General features: G+C 39.8%; 1 protein-coding gene across 3 annotated transcripts in view; it reads left to right on the top strand.

The window, feature by feature from the left end:
- Positions 1 to 13,144, top strand: part of TrissinR (Trissin receptor) — a 32,114-nt gene extending 18,970 nt beyond the window's left edge. For 2 of the 3 annotated variants that reach the window (XM_036819123.3, XM_036819116.3), the window contains exons 4-11: positions 1,033 to 1,177; positions 2,993 to 3,152; positions 3,750 to 3,950; positions 6,466 to 6,837; positions 8,525 to 8,539; positions 8,637 to 8,905; positions 12,513 to 12,732; positions 12,805 to 13,144. In XM_036819123.3, the coding sequence (XP_036675018.3) occupies positions 1,033 to 1,177; positions 2,993 to 3,152; positions 3,750 to 3,950; positions 6,466 to 6,837; positions 8,525 to 8,539; positions 8,637 to 8,905; positions 12,513 to 12,732; positions 12,805 to 12,855 (1,433 nt within the window). In that variant the 3' untranslated portion in view covers positions 12,856 to 13,144. The remainder of the gene's footprint in view (positions 1 to 1,032; positions 1,178 to 2,992; positions 3,153 to 3,749; positions 3,951 to 6,465; positions 6,838 to 8,524; positions 8,540 to 8,636; positions 8,906 to 12,512; positions 12,733 to 12,804) is intronic. The other variant, XM_070996614.1, reaches the window with a different exon arrangement.
- Positions 13,145 to 17,478: the final 4,334 nt, after the last annotated feature.

The following is a 17,478-nucleotide window of genomic DNA, read 5'->3' as shown; positions in this document are numbered from 1 at the left end:
TCCTCCCTCCTTAATATCGAATTTCAGAGCACGCCTCGGAGTGTTACACGTTTTTGGTATTTTTTGGCAGCTCGGCTTCTCTGGCTTTTTGTTTTCTGCTTTTTTGCTCTCCCATTTCCTGTCACCCTGCCCGGTGTAATTAAAAAACTTTTTCTCGACATTTGTTTGCCATGTGAGGCCCCAAAATAAATGTTTCGTTCTGGCCCATTCTCTTGTAAGAGGCTCCAAGTGCAGTACAAATTACACAGCAAGCTTCATATGACTAAAAGATTATTGTGATACATGTTTAACCCTTTATTTTAGGTGAAACAGTACATTAAAAAGGAAAGTAATAACGCTTTAAGCTGTAAATTGCTTGTTTATATTGCCTTTTGAGTCAATAAACGGAACCGGTAGATACTTTTTAAGGACCCTAATTAAAAAAAACAAACAAATAATATTTTAATTATTTGTAATGTAATGCCCAAAATGAAAATCAAAGGGATTGTGAAATTAATGAAAATTCGTAGAAGCCGCGAATTTGTGTGGAAAAATTCGGGTGAAATTCATTTCGCATGAGTAATGCGAATTAAACCCGAAATTGGGTGCGAAATGAGCCCTTTCTGGGCAAATTGGATTACTGCAGTTGGGGTCCAGATGGTGAGTTAGTTTAGCTTTAAATGGAATTTCTGACCACAGTTGCCATTTGCGGTTTAAGTGGTAGAGGAGCTCTAATTTATGCTTGAATGGGCACGTTTCTGAACCCTGTGGGGAAATTTTCTGTGAAACTTACATTATGCTGTTACTGGCAGGAAAAATTCTTAGAAAACGTGAACGGTTTATTGCAAATTGTCATCTAATATTTCAATTGCTTTTCCATTTCTTGGTAACAATTGAGTTTTTAGCTCGAACTATTTGCAAAGTATAGAAACATAGTCCGTTTTCGCTAGAAAAATAGTTTGATAAAATATTTCCTATCCTTTTTATGATTTTCTATCTCTTCCAGCATTTGTCATCTTTAAGTGATGGTACATTTTTCTTTTATATTTTCAGGTAACCTACTTGTTATTTTGGTGGTCACATTATCTCGACGATTGCGCTCAATCACGAATTTTTTCCTGGCAAACTTGGCGTTTGCAGACTTTTGTGTCGGACTCTTCTGTGTGATGCAGAACCTGTCTATTTATCTCATAGAAAGGTGAGTGACAGTTATAAGAAATGATTTTTTCCCATGTTTTATTAACGTTTTATTGTGCTCGAGAGGAGCTAAACAATGCTAGAGAAGCTGAAAAAGGTGGCGACTGACAAGACCCGAACTAGAATCAGGTTCCTCCTTGTATGATTATCTGTATAAATTTTGCTTATAGGTAAAATCTAAAAATTATAACTAAATTGGCAACGGGTTCTTCTTTTCTTCATTTTTTAAAAGGGTAAATGATCTATAATATATCACGTGTTATTTTCTACATTCGAGTTAGAACTATCGGTATGTTCAATAAAATGCAACACAAAAGTGTGATCTTTCAAGTGAAACATTTACACATATGAAACGGGAAACTTTCACTCTGCAGGCGGCACTTTCATGACAGCCTTTTTGCCCACCCCTTTCACAGCTTTCACTCCAATCATGTTTATATGCATTGTGTTTCTTAACTTTCTTAAAAACACGTCGTTGCGACGTGAGCAAATAAAAAGCGCACAAATATGAATGCGGAAAAATGGCAAAAAAAAAAGTTCTGTTTGAAAATTCGAACAATGAAATGTGCAAGGATTTCCTGATTTCAAGCAGTAGAAAAAAAAATGCAAAGCGACTGACGTCCTGTTTTTTTATTGAAATATGTTTAAAGTTGAATTTTTAATTGAAGTGAATATAAAAAATATTTAAATATGAAGATGAAGTTGAATTTTATTGATGAATTTGAATTTGATCCTGTGACAGCTATACTCAGGTCTTTGGATAAACAGTATCAAGAATAGATATTAATTCGCTGGAGCTGCTAAAAAACATGTATTCAAGTATAGTGATTAATTTTATGCCATTTGAAGGTTGACATGTAATGAAGGTCATTAAAATAAAGACAATTATGACGTATTGAACGCTCCGCTGCGACACAGAAATAATATTTTCCTTTATAAGTAAAAGCCCTTTCAGGCAGTGCACTGCAGTGGCCCAAATGGCCACTATACCAAAATGGCTGCCACAACAAAAAACTCCATTTAAAATGAAAATGGCTGCGCTCTTTGGTCAGCAGTCTAAAAGCCTTAAAAAAAATGTAAAAAGCTTTTCAGGAAGTGAAATTTAATCAGCGGTCACTACAGACTTCGCAGATTCAATGGTGTTTCCTAATCAGCTTTCAGCTGCCAAAAAAGTAAATTATAAAAATGACCAATCTGTGGGCCTGCATAATTTTATCTAATTATGCACACAATTTGATGGCAATCAAAAAATATATGCACAACGAGATAAGATTAGGGTAAATCATCATAAATTATGCAAAAACTGATTGCGGTCAATGATAATGATCTACCCAAATAACTAAAATATACTTGTCATGTTTTTCCTGCTTCTATTTTGGCTTTCAACCATGACTTATCTTTAAGGACATTTACACGTTGTGCTGCATTAAACTTTTTAGGAGGTATTTTATACATGTTTATATATTGTACTAAAAGATTGTACTATTAAAGTATTATTGGTCATGGTTTAACGCACGAACGCTGTGCACAAACGGAATTATGTGGTAGAGCTAATAACGAAATCCAATGATTCGTCGCCTCCTTTAATTTTAGCCGAAATAATAATAAAAAGGAAAAAGCTTTTCGCCCCATAAAATACTAAAGACATCTTAATGTCGCATTAGTTTCGCTGGCGTGTCATAAAATTTTATGTGACTGGCCCTAAATTAGGATCCGACACTTTGAGGCTAAACAAAGGCAGGGGGACTCTTAAAAGGACGAAACTTTCTCCCATAAACAATTATTAATTCTACAGAGTGTGCCTTTCTATTTTCAGCTGGGTTTTCGGTGAGTTCCTGTGTCGCATGTACCAGTTTGTACACTCCCTGAGCTACACGGCCTCGATTTTCATCTTGGTTGTCATTTGCATGGAGCGTTACTTCGCCATAGTGCATCCCATAACTTGCAAACAGATCCTAACTGCAGCTCGTCTGAGGGTAAGTTGAAAAAAACTATAAATGTAATTTATAACATGATATTATAGCAGCAATTGTCGAGTTATAAGGGTTGTATGTTAAGTGTCTTGATAACGAGTTAAAATATTGAAAGTAAAAGTATTCAAAATTAAGTTGATGGACCTTCCTCTTTATTTTCGATTCATTTTCACAACTTTTATAACTCAATTTGAATACAATTTGCAAGCTAATGAAACTTATTAGACCGAGCCCAAAGAGTCATGCAAATTTAGCGTCAAAACAGTCTCGAAGGGCTTAATAAGCTGTGGGCATAACTTTGCGGCCGCAAAAACTTTTCCCCTCTGGGGAAAATAATCCAACGCTGAATGGGTTAACCCACACACCCAGATTATTCCGATTTCAGGGTGCCTCCGACACTGTCACAAAAAATAATATAAATTTTGGTAATGACGATTGTCCTAATTAAACTACAAGGGACATAAAGACAACAAAATGGGCCCACCATTAACATGCAAATTCTGTGTGTTCATTCGCAATTTAACAAATTGTTTGCGTGTTTGGCAGCCCAGTAGACAAAACAAAATAAAACGAAACGTCAAACGTGCGTGTTTCTTACAGATGGTCATTGTCACAGTTTGGATTACATCGGCCGTATACTCGACGCCCAAGTTTGTTTTCAGCAAGACCATTAAAAACATTCACACGCAGGACGGCCAGGAGGAGGAGATTTGTGTCCTGGACCGCGAGATGTTCAACTCCAAGTTGCTGGACATGATTAACTTTGTGCTGCTCTACGTAATGCCGCTGTTGGTAATGACGGTAAGAGAATGTTTTTTTTTTAAATTTGTAAGCTTGTTTAAAAATTGAGAACAAGATAAGCTTGTATTGATCAAATTCCATATCGCTTTTGGTCTGAAATGCCCCGTGTCACTTTGTTATATTCAAAACAGGATTTCTAAAATAACACACTGTGTCCCAAATACAATAATGTTAAAATGTGAAAAACAATTGTTTACACACACAGTCCATTTGTATTTTTATCACGACGTGTTATTAACATGACTGGTTCTAAACAGTTCTAAACGCAATGTATTATTAACACAGGAGGTGATTTTACCACAATTAACATAATCAAAAAAAAAACAAAATAATAAAAACAAGGAAGAACGCTATAGTCGAGTACCTCGACTATCAGATACCCGTTACTCAGCTAAATGGAGATATGCAAGCAGCAAAGCGAGATTAAAATGCGCCACCTACCGGCGGTAGACAGATTTAAGCGTTATGGGCGTTAGAGTGGGCGTGGCAAATTTATTTTTGGATAAATCGATAGGTATTGACGACACCAATACATTTCAGTTAAAATTTTTTATGTAGCATGCAAATTGTGGGCGTCACAGGTTTTCGCGGTTTGTGGGCGTTTAAGTGGGCGTGGCAAACTTTTTTTTAGGTCAATCGATAGGTATTGATGAGAACAATACATTTCAGTTAAAATTTTTTATCTAGCATCAAAACTGTTGGAGTTACAGTTTTGGGCGGTTTGTGGGCGTTAGAGTGGGCGTGGCAGTCTACTGAAACAAACTTGCGCTGCGTAGGAAGCTCAGGAATCTGTACGCCAAATCTCAATAGCCTAGCTCTCATAGTTTCCGAGATCTCAGCGTTCATCCGGACAGACAGACGGACAGACGGACAGACGGACAGACGGACAGACGGACAGACGGACAGACGGACATGGCTAGATCGACTCGGCTAGTGATCCTGATCAAGAATATATATACTTTATGGGGTCGGAAACGCTTCCTTCTGCCTGTTACATACTTTCCGACGAATCTAGTATACCCTTTTACTCTACGAGTAACGGGTATAACAAGGAAGAACGCTATAGTCGAGTACCTCGACTATCAGATACCCGTTCCTCAGCTAAATAGAGATATGCAAGTAGCAAAGCGAGATTAAAATGCGCCATCTACCGGCGGTATACAGATTTAAGCGTTATGGGCGTTAGAGTGGGCGTGGCAAATCGATAGGTATTGTCGAGACCAATACATTTCAGTTAAAATTTTTTATCTAGCATAAAAACTGTGGGCGTCACAGGTTTTAGCGGTTTGTGGGCATTAGAGTGGGCGTGGCATATTCGCGTAACAAACTTGCGCTGCGTATAAGGCTACGGAATCTAAATCTGAAATCCCAATTCTCTATCTTTGATAGTTTCCGAGATATCCACGTTCATACTTACGATTTTTTGAAGTTTGTGGGCGGTTTATGGGCGTTAGGGTGGGCGTGGCAAACTTTTTTTTGGGTCAATCGATAGGTATTGATGAGAACATTACGTTTCAGTTAAAATTTTTATTCTAGCATCAAAACTGTAGGAGCCACAGTTTTGGGCGGTTTGTGGGCGTTAGAGTGGGCGTGGCACTCTACTGAAACAAACTTGCGCTGCGTAAGAAGCTCAGGAATCTGCACGCCAAATCTCAATAGCCTAGCTCCCATAGTTTCCGAGATCTCAGCGTTCATCCGGACAGACGGACAGACGGACATGGCTAGATCGACTCGGCTAGTGATCCTGATCAAGAATATATATACTTTATGGGGTCGGAAACGCTTCCTTCTGCCTGTTACATACTTTCGGACGAGTCTAGTATACCCTTTTTCTCTACGAGTAACGGGTATAAAAATAGGAATATTATTATAAATTTAAATAAAAGTGATTGGAGAGTTCATGTTTGAAATTAAGCATTTTGAACATGCCCTTTTTCTTTTACTCAGATTAGTTTTAGTAATCGTCTTTCTTCTTGAATAATTGTTTATTATTAATAATTAATCTAATTTAAAAATCGATAAATACAATTTTTTATATAATTTTTACTGTTCAAGGGTATAAATGATAAGTGCAAATTTTCCTGCAATATCAACTTGACCGTAGCCCTATTTTTCACAGTACTAATGTGTTACAATTTTAGCATTAAATGAACGGTCTATGTAATACAATGCATAAATTTAAAAAGGGGGATATGGAAAAATAATATGGGATTACTAAGGGTTATCTAATTGTTTCGAAAAAATGTTCAGTCCTATTCCCTTGCGTATTCCCAATGGAATTTTTTTAAATAAATAGTTATTTGGTAGTTTTATTATCCCAAGGGGTGCTTGGCAGATTTCTGGTACCACGAACCGAAAATACAACTTATTCGTGGGGTTGTGGTTGTGGTTATAGCTTCGTCTTCCGAGCGCAGTGTAATCGATAAGCTTTGCCAAACTTCCAGGACAATATCGTCGCTTGTACTGTGATGAAATTTGAATAATGAAATTAACCACGAACACATTTGCATTGCAGGTGCTGTACAGCAAAATCGCCATTGCCCTGTGGCGCAGTTCGCGGGGTCTTACACCGCATGTGGCGCAGCACCATCAGCACCAGCAGCCGCAGCAGGCATCCTGCCAGGACGGCGGCATGGGGATGGGGATGCACAACAGCATGTACCATCACCACCAGCACCACCACCACCAGATGCACCACCAGCTCCCCTCAGCAGCGACAACAGCAACCTCGGCAGGATCTGCTCCTCAGGCAGGAGGGGGAGTGGGAGTGGGCGTGGGTGGAGGTCCTGGCTCCTCACTCGCTTCCGCCGGCAGCAGCACCACCTCCTTGTCCCGCAAACAGAGCAGCAAATATGAGAAGCGCGGCGTCAGCATCACGGAGAGTCAGGTGAGCTGCCACGAAAAGAATGCCTCCCAAAAATATACAATAAACAAGAAGAAACGCTATAGTCGAGTGCTTCGACTATCAGATACCCCTTACTCAGTTTCAAACTTCAAATAAAATAAAAGTCAAAGACATTTCTATAGCGCCACGGCATCTAGCGGACCTTAGCGGTACTACTGACCATGTCGAGGCCTGTTTAACTTAGTAGTCAAAACTTTTAGAATAACAATGCTAAAGGTACGATTCTCAGCATTTAGATAGATAATGATCAGTAAAATCAATTTCAATTTAAATTTTTACAAAATCTTCAAAAATGTGTAAACTAGACAGGTTTTAGCGGTATGGGCGTTTGTGGACGGAAAATAAACTTGCGCTGCGCAAGAATCTCTAGAATCTGCAAGCTTTATCCCAACTTTCTAGCTCTAATAATTAATTTCCGATATGTCAGCGTTCATACGGAGGATTTTAGGCGGCTTGTGAGCGTTACAGTAAGCGAGTTACATACCTTTTCCCAAATACAATATACCATTTTGCACTTTGAGTAAACGGTATAAACAGCAGGCTTAGAAAGGGTATTATAAAGCATTAAAAGCCATCATAATAAACCAAAAATGGAGTCGCAACTTTGTCGCCTAATTGGCCAGAACGGCTTTAACTTCGATTTGGTTCGGTACGTGCTATGCGGTAAATAATGTTTCTTGGAAATCACATCGCTGTTCAGGCACTAATTTATTAGATACATGGCAGAGCTCTCAGTCGTAAAAACTTTTCCCAGGAGATTTTATTCCCGCAATTTTGCCGGGCCAAGTGGCGAGGGTCCTTGGAGCAGGAGCAGGTGTCAATTCACATTAAGGCTATCGCTGACCTCGACCACAAACTCAGCCCGTGTTGTGACAGCTGGTGGAGCGAGGAAATAAACCACCTAGCCAAGTAGAACTGCAAGTGAGACGCCAAAGTTATGGCCAAAGTGTTTTTTCCATTATTGCTGGCCGGACAGCAGGTCCAATTGGTCAGGTGTGTTTCTGAGCTTGACAGGAGCTTTGCCATGCAACTGGCACACCTGCAAGCTCGATTGGTCTTTATCAGCATCAGCAGCTTACTTCACATATAGAAATCTATATATAACAAAAATGAGATTGGACACGTAAATAAATAATGAGATATTTAGTTTCGATTGTGCGCGACAGTTTAAAAATAATATAACTTAAAGGGAATGCCTTTTTAAGACCATAAAAAAAATGTAACTTAGGAATCCTAACTAAGGATCTTACTTTTTCTAAGAAAAGTTGTAAAATAATTACCCAAACATGGTCTAACAGATGAAATTTTCATATAAATATAGTTTCCTAAAATTTAGAAATAAGATTTTTAAGTACTGAAAGTAAAATGTATACCTTATTAGCTTTATACTTTTTATTAAAGTGGAAAGTAAAGGTACCAATTTTGGTGGAACCTCAGTTCAGTTAGTATAACACCTCTGTAAGACATTTACATAACTACATAATTTTCTGCTATCCCTTAACTTTTACCCCCTACTCGCCATGATCCACAGATAACAACTTAACTATCTTTTTGTTGCACTCTCTTCTCTCTCTTTCTACATTTCGTTTGATCAATAATACCATTTTGGTCCCCTCCTTCTTGTAACCCCACAATTTTACCAACCACACACAACAACACCACAAATTAGCTTGATAATTGCAAGGTAGGTTATCAAAATCGATAAGATAATGGCTCCAAAGGGCTGCTGAGACCTGACCGAAACCTAATGTCATTACAATTACACCTGTTAATCCGCACAGGTGTCCCTGGAGGCCGATCGTCCCATTGTCAGCGCCTGCCGCAAGACGAGCTTCTACCACCACTCCCATGCGCATCACCAGCGGTCAGGAGCCTCCTCCGGGGGCGGTGGTGTGGGAGGGGGCGGGGCCGGAGGTGCCTCCCACATGTCGCACTCGTCCAGCAATGTCCTGCGAGCCCGGCGCGGAGTCGTCCGTATGCTGATAATATTCGTGCTGACATTCGCCCTCTGCAATCTGCCGTATCATGCCCGCAAAATGTGGCAGTACTGGTGAGTAGTCCACCCACCAAAACCATCATATCCCACACCATCCATACCATATACCATCCATTCATTCCACTTGGCCGGTACGCAAACAATATTTTATGGTATACTGCACCGGGAATTGACGAACATTTGCATATTCGGCCGATTGACGGGAAATTAACATCTGCCAGTGGGCAGATAAGGCCGAGATGGCTTCCTGCTGGATTCAAGGCTGGTAAACAATTAAGTCATCAATGGGTATCCAACCAACCAAGTAACCCACCAGTTTTCAGCTCAACTTTGGCTTCGAGCTAAATCGATTTGAAAACGCTCCTCCCTTTTTTGCAAACCAATTTCGTTCTAATGACGGAAAATACGCTTTCTTCTCTTCCTTTCAAAAGCGGACGCCAAACAGAAGTCCGGCTTAAACAGCCCTTTGGCTATCAGTTCCGCTTCCGGTGGGGCATTTAAAATGCACTGATAAAAAATTTATACGAAATCATAGTCATATTGACAAAATTCAGTATCAATATCAACTTTTTTAAAGATCTTTTTAAAGATATACTTACGATCGTTTTAGTTGCCGTATTGTTTTTATACTCTTTACCGATTTAAGAGTTTTGCAATTTTCAATATCACTTTAACATTATTAAAAAATGATACATATTGATCGCTGGAATTTTGTTCTCAGTGTAGGTGGGTCGCCTTCCTGTCTTTGAATTTGGGGCACTCTGGGGTAATGGTGATTCGTGGGCGGTCCAGAAAAACTCACTGGGTGCTTTGGGAGTGTTGTTTGCAGTCGAGCGACGAGCTAAATCGAGGAGGAGTTAATTGGTCCTTGGGTAAAGCTAAAACCCTGCACTTAAGCATAGCCTCTGACTACTTTCTACCCGTAAATGAAAATGCTTTCCAAGCCTTTCGATTTTGCACAAGGTATAAAAGCAAACTTAAACATATACCAGAAATCCGCTTGTATTGATGGTGCTATCGTTTTTATTACTAGTACTTGTACACTCAAAAATATCAAAATAAAATATTAATTCGTACCTCAACTTTTTCCACATTTCCAACAAATCATAAACATTTTTTGGTAACAACGCCAAAAACTATTGAGGTCTTCTCTAAAGTCTCTGCTGATTTGCTACGTTGCACTTTTGGCAGACACCCCAAAAATTTATTTGAATTTTATTCCCAGTCTGCGGGAAAAATAGCTGAAACGCATGACTCTTTCCAACCGCAGTTAGCGCACTCAATTTGCACAAATGTGAAATGTATTGCTGGCGAAAATACCTTTATGATTTCTTGGCAAATACAAGCGAAGGCACATTATCCCACAGTCCCACAACCCCGACGGTGCCATAATTGAGATTTATGTCTAGCATGACTGGGCTGCGAGAGTTGTTTACTTGTCTGGAATTTTAGTTTTCATTTATTTGAAGAATTGGCTGCCCAGGGATGTTTGCATTGTAAGGTGGATTGGTGGATTCGGTGTGGAGGAGGTCTCGGGCAGCTTGACTCTTGGTCTACCTCAGAAAAATGTCAGCAATTCTGTCCCATAATGGCCATTTCAATGGCAAGTTCTACTCAACTGGAACAGATAATAAACAAGCAAATAGATAAATATGTAAGCGACATTTTGACGGATGTCTTTCAGTGGCTAAAATGAAAAAACCTTGGATATTGTGTAATAAACGCAATCAAGGTAAATGATTGTCGAATTCAGGAGAATTTTTATACAAATGCTAAGGTAATTTTAAAACCGAAGATCGTTTTTTTTGGAAGATCATAAGCTTAGATATTTGAATAAGAATTCAATATTTCCTGAATGGTAAGAAAAACTATACTTTGAAGCAGGCATTGTGAATTTTCTTTTTTAAAAACATTTTTTACCTTCTGTCTGTTAAACTAAAAAGAAAACAATACTCTATTCCATTTATGTTCAAAAGTTAAAAATAAAATACAATAGAGAAATAAAGATGATTTATGGTCTCTGATTTGCAATATTCTTGACAATATTTGGTGGTAGCATTTTCCAGTAATTTAAATAATGATAAAAATAATTTTCGTGTCTGGAAATGTATCGCGACTCACGCCCAACTCTTCTGAGATGCTAAATTTAGCCGATTCCACAGACACATTATCATATAGCTGTTATTGCTACTTAAGACGAACACGTCCGGGTAATTGGCACGCGTATACATTTCCTCGCAGCTGTAATGCGTAAATGCAAGAAGGTTTGGTGTCATGGGGTGCCACGTTTCCATTATTATCCCCCGAACCCCTTTCTTCCGGTTAGTCCGGTGATAACGATAACGATGTCAACTGCCAGCAGTTGGCAACTGCTTCAAGGATATATCCCCTGAACATACAGAGGGTCGACAAATGACCACCCAGAGTTTTACTCTTAATTTTCTGGCCCCAATTCGGATTGGCATTTAAATTTGGTCTGGACCTGGCCAACTCTTGGCAAAAGGCCACTTTAGGTCCGAAGCAGTGGCGAAAACAAAGCGATGGCCTTTCGAGTGGCCCAATCAGTTAGCCAACTACTCTTCTTGAGAACTGAGCCACTTGCAAGTGCAGGGCGAATTTTTAGCGAGAAACAACGGCAGGACAATTTGACAGTTGGTGCAAAGTTCTTCTTGTCCAAACTCAAAATAAAAAGGACGAAAAGCGAAGAACACCTCTCTTTCTGCTTTAAATATTGTTCTGCATGGAAAGTTTCGGGACAAGTTTATGTTGCATACTTGCAGGCGGCGAAAAACTTTGCTCTTGGCCGAATTCCCCACTCCATTAAGTAAGTTTTTGAGAGCTTTTTGCTCCCAGACGGCCAAAAACAATACTGCCAACAGCAGCTTAATCACCTGGATACGTTCAAGTGGACAAAAGTCAGCACCTTTGGACACTCGCCGGAGATTTGGTCTGTTGCACACAGAAAATTAATGTTCTTGCCAAGGTGTCTAAAAGTATGCTGTGAGAAATAGAACGTCGCTTTTCTGTATTGCAAGATGTTAAGACTTGAACTTTTTCACTTGAGTGCAATCTTTCGATTAAATTTATATTACCATCTTTAAGGGCATACAGATCGGTATTTTTTATTAACCCATTGGTTTAGTTTGTTTCATATCATGGTACACTCAGTATTTAAGTATAGGAACATCCCAGGATAAAGTATTTCTTTGTTTGGGCCAATTTTTTCAGTGTGCCAGCTTTGTGATGATGGCTTTGGGTCTAAAAATGCTGCAGCTCTCGGAGGGAATTGAATTTAAGTGGATTTCAAATTAAATAAATTGCACACTTTGTGAAACTTTATATCTTGCATAATTAACGTGCTCACTAGCGCAGTTTCGCTTATGAATTTTTTAGTGAAAACGCAAACTGGTAGTATGAAAAAGTCATATTTTATATAAATATTTTTTGCTGAGGGAGAATTAAATTGGAATGGCAAAACACTTTCGACCAGCCAAGTTTAACAATCGAGAATTCGAGAATTGTAATCTACTTTCGGGACAGGCCACAGAACTCAGTTCAATGTTTGCCCAACAGATGCTCATTTGCATACACGCAGAACACATCTAAATATAGTACATAGATCTAAAGGCAGATAGTTATTTCCATGTATATGCATTTGCAGGTCACGTTCGTATCGCGGTGATTCCAATTTTAATGCGCTGCTAACGCCGCTCACCTTTCTGGTCACGTACTTCAATTCGGGCGTAAATCCCCTTCTCTACGCCTTCCTGAGTCGCAATTTTCGGAAGGGCATGAAGGAGTTGCTTTTGTGCTCCTGGAAGAAGGGCAAGGGCAAGTCGTCCTCGAACTCCTCGATGCACCACAAACGCAAGGCGCTGCAGGTGAGTGTCTCTGGCCACGACATCTGGTAAAAGCCCCGTAAACATTATGGCATCTTATCCTCCTACCCGTAGACCCACTCCCTGCCCACGGACACCACGCATATCGGGAACGAGCAGCTATGATGGCCACGCGGCTGGAGAAGACCCTTCAAGCTCTTCGGGCGACGCTCTTAGGACCCCCATTCGTACCCCCATCCATCCCATCGAAGGATGCACCATTCTGCTCTTCGGGTCCGCTAGCTAGCTATCATTTCATTGTGATTTCGGAAAGCCTATTGCTCGGGATCGAATCGAACCGAATCGCGGAACTATCTCCTAGCCGGTGTCAAGTTCTATTGATAGAGTAAGTTAGTTCTTAAGAAAAAGCTAAATAAAATCAATTTGCATGCATCTCCATGAGCATAGCTGTCAAGTTCTTAGTGTAAGCATTTGACTTAAGAGTGAGTCGGAATAAATAAATTTAAATAAAAAAGCAGTTAAGATCATTATTACTTCTGCTACATTACACGGCATTAAATATTTTCCACAGCAAAAATCAATCGAATTCCAAAAACAAGCCTGGTAGATGGTTTTCGCACTCGCCCCAAAAAACCATTTCGCGTTGTTAAAATTGCAAGTTGGCCGCCGCCAACGAGTGCATCCGCAATTTATATATACTATCTCTTTATAGACCTGACTTGCGATATCTGATGACAAGGGTTTTATGGTCAGCCGGAGAACACGCTTCGTTGCGGCTGCCAAAAACAAAAAATATGACACACAGACGGAGGAGACTGCATTAAAATTGGTCGAATTTTTTGCTAAGCGCAGCATTTTGTATCCCCACTTGGGGCTGTCAGGACTCGTAAGTCAACGGAGGAAACGCCGCAGTAAATTCACGAGGGAAACTCAATTACCAGGCGGACTGACGTTAGCGCAAATTAAAAACCAAAAGACTTCGTAAAATCGCTTGAAACTCATTGTTAGTTCTCTCCGTTTCCGGTACTTCCTTACGCTTTTGTTTATCCAGTGACCCAGTTTATACAAGGCTTTGTGATGCAAAAGGCTTTTCAAAAAAATGTGCCAAAGCAATTCTTTAAAAGGTCATCAAAAAGGTTGGAACTAGTCGTCTCTTTGGAAGATACTTCTTAGTCAAACGCAAGGAGTTATACTTGACCGCATTTTCAAACACTGATGATTGTCTGCTTTTTGTTGAGTCTACAAACGAGCAATATTGTTGTTATCGGGTCCATCCAGGTGCAATTAAGCCGCCTAAAATCCTTAAAAGCCGCGTAACAGTCAATGCAAAATTAAAGAAACCACACGAAATTTGACAGCCCTTACAAACAGATACTCGAACGGTATGGGATATTATGGATATTCCCAAGTTGGATAAATATTTGATCTTTAGGGATACATTCTTTGTGTGAGTTCGGGTAGATGCTCGCGCCAAGGGGTATGCTTCAACACTTGATGGTCTGGAGGGGGCTTGAAACTTGGCTTAGGTGAATAGTAGGTCCCACCGGTAAGTATGCTACACTGTGTTTATTTCATCAGAATGGTACCTGGTATTTTTTGAGTTTTAAGGTGATTTTCGCATCATTTTTTCATATTTTTATTGTTTTGAAAATAAAGTAATGGTAAAATATACTTTGTTTAAAATTGATTAGAATGTTTTGTAATTTTGTGCATTTTTTTTTGCTACCGCGACTTTTTATTTTTTTTCTATCTCCCTAGCTTAAGACCCAGTAGCTATATGAAAAAAAGGTTGGAGATAATTTGTAATTGTATTAAAACCAGATTATATATAAATAAATAAATATTTTGTTGTAGAAAAAACAAACATTTGCCCAATATGCGATTACACTTTTATCTCGACTTCAGTGTGAACGGTCCTTAATGAAGTTGCCCCTTAACTTATTATTTTCGCACGGATGTCCTAGTGTGGATCAGATGTTGGGTCTCACCACAGTTTAGATCTTTATATCATATATTTTAGCCATCAGCATTGACACAACAAGCCTAAGCAATCCTGAATTATCTCACAAATAAATAATCACTAATTTCGTTATTTAAAAATAAGATATTTAAGGCGGGATCTTTCAGAGGCGGAGTATTGATCACTCCCAAGGAAACTCTAGTAGTATGTTAAAATCGGTCGACATGGACCCCGAAGGTAGCACAGATAATGCACATAGCATACAAGTTTTAAGTAAATGCACTTATGATCAAGTTTCCAGCAGACTGCTACTCTAGTGAGGAGTTCGACTCGGGGCTGACTCGGATAATTACGACTTCGATAAGTTCCTCGAAATCGAACGGAAAAACTAAAATGTATGGAGAAATTGAACGAAGACTCCGCCAATTTTCATCGCAGAATCCTTGAGATCTTGTCTAAAATGCTGAGCTCAACCAAAAAACTAATGCAGGCTACTTGTGGGGAACCAGTTAACCATATATTAGTACATTGCAAAGCACATATAACGCCCACTTGTATTCAACACTTTTCCCTGTCATAGCAATCGTTTAAACAAGATATCATATGTGTGAAAAGCAACATAATACACTTATCAATAAATTATGAAGCCTAATTAAAAAGGCACACAAATTCAGCTGGACAGACTGCAATCCTTTCTAACTACCCCATAATCTATAGCGAACTGTTTAACGAACTAGGAGCATAATTGATCGGGATTCAGCCCCCCCAGAAGCTGATGTCGGGTAATTTATGCAATGGCTTTTTAATTAAAACGCCAGGCAGCTTAACTCATTGACACTAAACTTGCTATTTGACTATGACAACATGCTGGAGTGGAGGAGGTAATTTAGCTGGTAATTCATAATTTCCCAAGGCCAGTGGAAATTAATTTGCTGTGTTTGAGCCATTGACACGAGTTCGCAGAATGGATTACGAATCGCTGAAGTGCAAAGTTGCGCTAGTCGCCAAAGTCCAGAAGTAGGAACTTGGGGGGTGAACATGTGCCATTCCAGAGGATGTAGATGTGGAGGTGGATGTGGGCTGGATGTCCACTAATCCGATTAGTTGTGCAAAAATAACAGTTTGACCAGGGGGAAACGGCGATGGCGAAAAGCGTGTACAAATTTACCTAACGGCTTATGGCAATTAGTCGAACGAGTTACACAGGATGCAACTTTGATTCGGCCCGGCTTTGTGTGAGTTTCCGTTGCGTGGGTGATTAGACAATCTTGCCGTGTTGTGCTCGTGTGGCCAGGATGGCTAAGCTATTTTTATTCAGCTCGCTTTTAGACCGGGTTTCAATCTTGCACAAACACAAAGTTTTCGCATATACCAGCCATTTAGGCAAGTTTGCACTCATCCCCCTGCGAAAAGTTAAGTGCCAAGTTTGCCCCAACAAGTGGCATTGAATTTGACAGAAGAACTTGCTTTCAGGATTGTGACTGGGATTGGACAACTGCCGACAGCAGAGGCAAAGTTCTTTGTGTGCTCTCGAAATTAATTTGAATGAAATATATTGAGTGTAATGCAAAAGACAAATAAAACTTGCAAGAACTTTCCATTTTACTCTTTGCCAAGAGTGATTGCACCTTGGCCTCCAGGCTTGACCGAAAACCAAATAAACTGGGTGCAGTATGTACCTTGATGGATCAGCCAGCTGGTTAGTTCTGTTTGCCTGGTAAGGGGTTTTTTCTTTCCAAATTTTTCGGAATTTTTTATTTTCTGTGAGGGGTGTAGGTCGGAGGTTTTTGGGGGTAAAGTCCCCAAGCTTGCTTTGAATTCAAGTCACTGGTCTGTCTGTACCGAAAAATGAACAGGCTACCAGGAAAACGACAGGAAATGCCTGACCACTCTTCATGCATTTCTAGATGTGTAGGTTGCACCACACAACCACTCTCCAAACTAAAAATCTAAACAACCAACCCAACTTGGCCCCAAATGACAGACAGTTATCTCGAATGCAACAGCCACTGAAGTTTTGCTGAAATTTAAGTGCCGGGCACTGCATCCTGACGAGGAGGCAAAGGCAAAAACAGATTGAAATCTGGCAAAATTTTAAATTCGACTTATAAAGTGCTTAAGTTATTACGCCGGCCAGCAGAGCGGAGCAGCCTGTTTAGCATTTCCGCTTCCGTTTGCACAGATTCCATTCCAACTTGACTCAGTTTGCATTTTTCATGAGTTTCGCAATTCAATTTAGATACTCGAGTCGAGTCTCAGATTTAAAGTTCAGCTAAATGAGCATGCGAAGAAAACAAAACAAAGTCTCGGGGTCCTCAAATCTGGGCATCTAGAGCAACCCTTTTCTTATTTATATGCCTGCTAAACGGATCTTTTCGAGCCAGGGCACACAGCCTATTGTTTTAGGATGCAGCCAAATGGATTTGATTGGGAAATTTGTTGATTTTTAATTTGACCCGGCCCATTCTTAATAAATTAGTAAAAGTGGGTGTTCCGGCCAGACGACGCCTACCGAAAAGTCATGCCATGTTAAAATCCCCCTCGATCATTATGTAAAGTAAGCTCATTTAAAAAGAGAAAAGCTTATGGCTCCTGTGGAAATTACGCATACGCCGCATAAATCATTCACCGTAAGCCGCCACCCGGAACGTAATGGAACGGAGCCGGAGGGCGAAAATCCGGATACGGCTGTTTCGGTTTCGGCGCAACACAAATTGCCTGGCTGGCCGCATTAATTGCGGCCTATTTATATGGCCGTTTCACGTGTTTAACCTGATTTAAATACAATTAAAATGCACAGCAGAACACCCCCCACACACACACACACT

This window comes from Drosophila suzukii, chromosome 2L, assembly GCF_043229965.1.
Source record: "Drosophila suzukii chromosome 2L, CBGP_Dsuzu_IsoJpt1.0, whole genome shotgun sequence".
Taxonomy (NCBI): Eukaryota; Metazoa; Arthropoda; class Insecta; order Diptera; family Drosophilidae; genus Drosophila; species Drosophila suzukii.
This window is presented reverse-complemented; position numbering and strand designations above follow the sequence as displayed.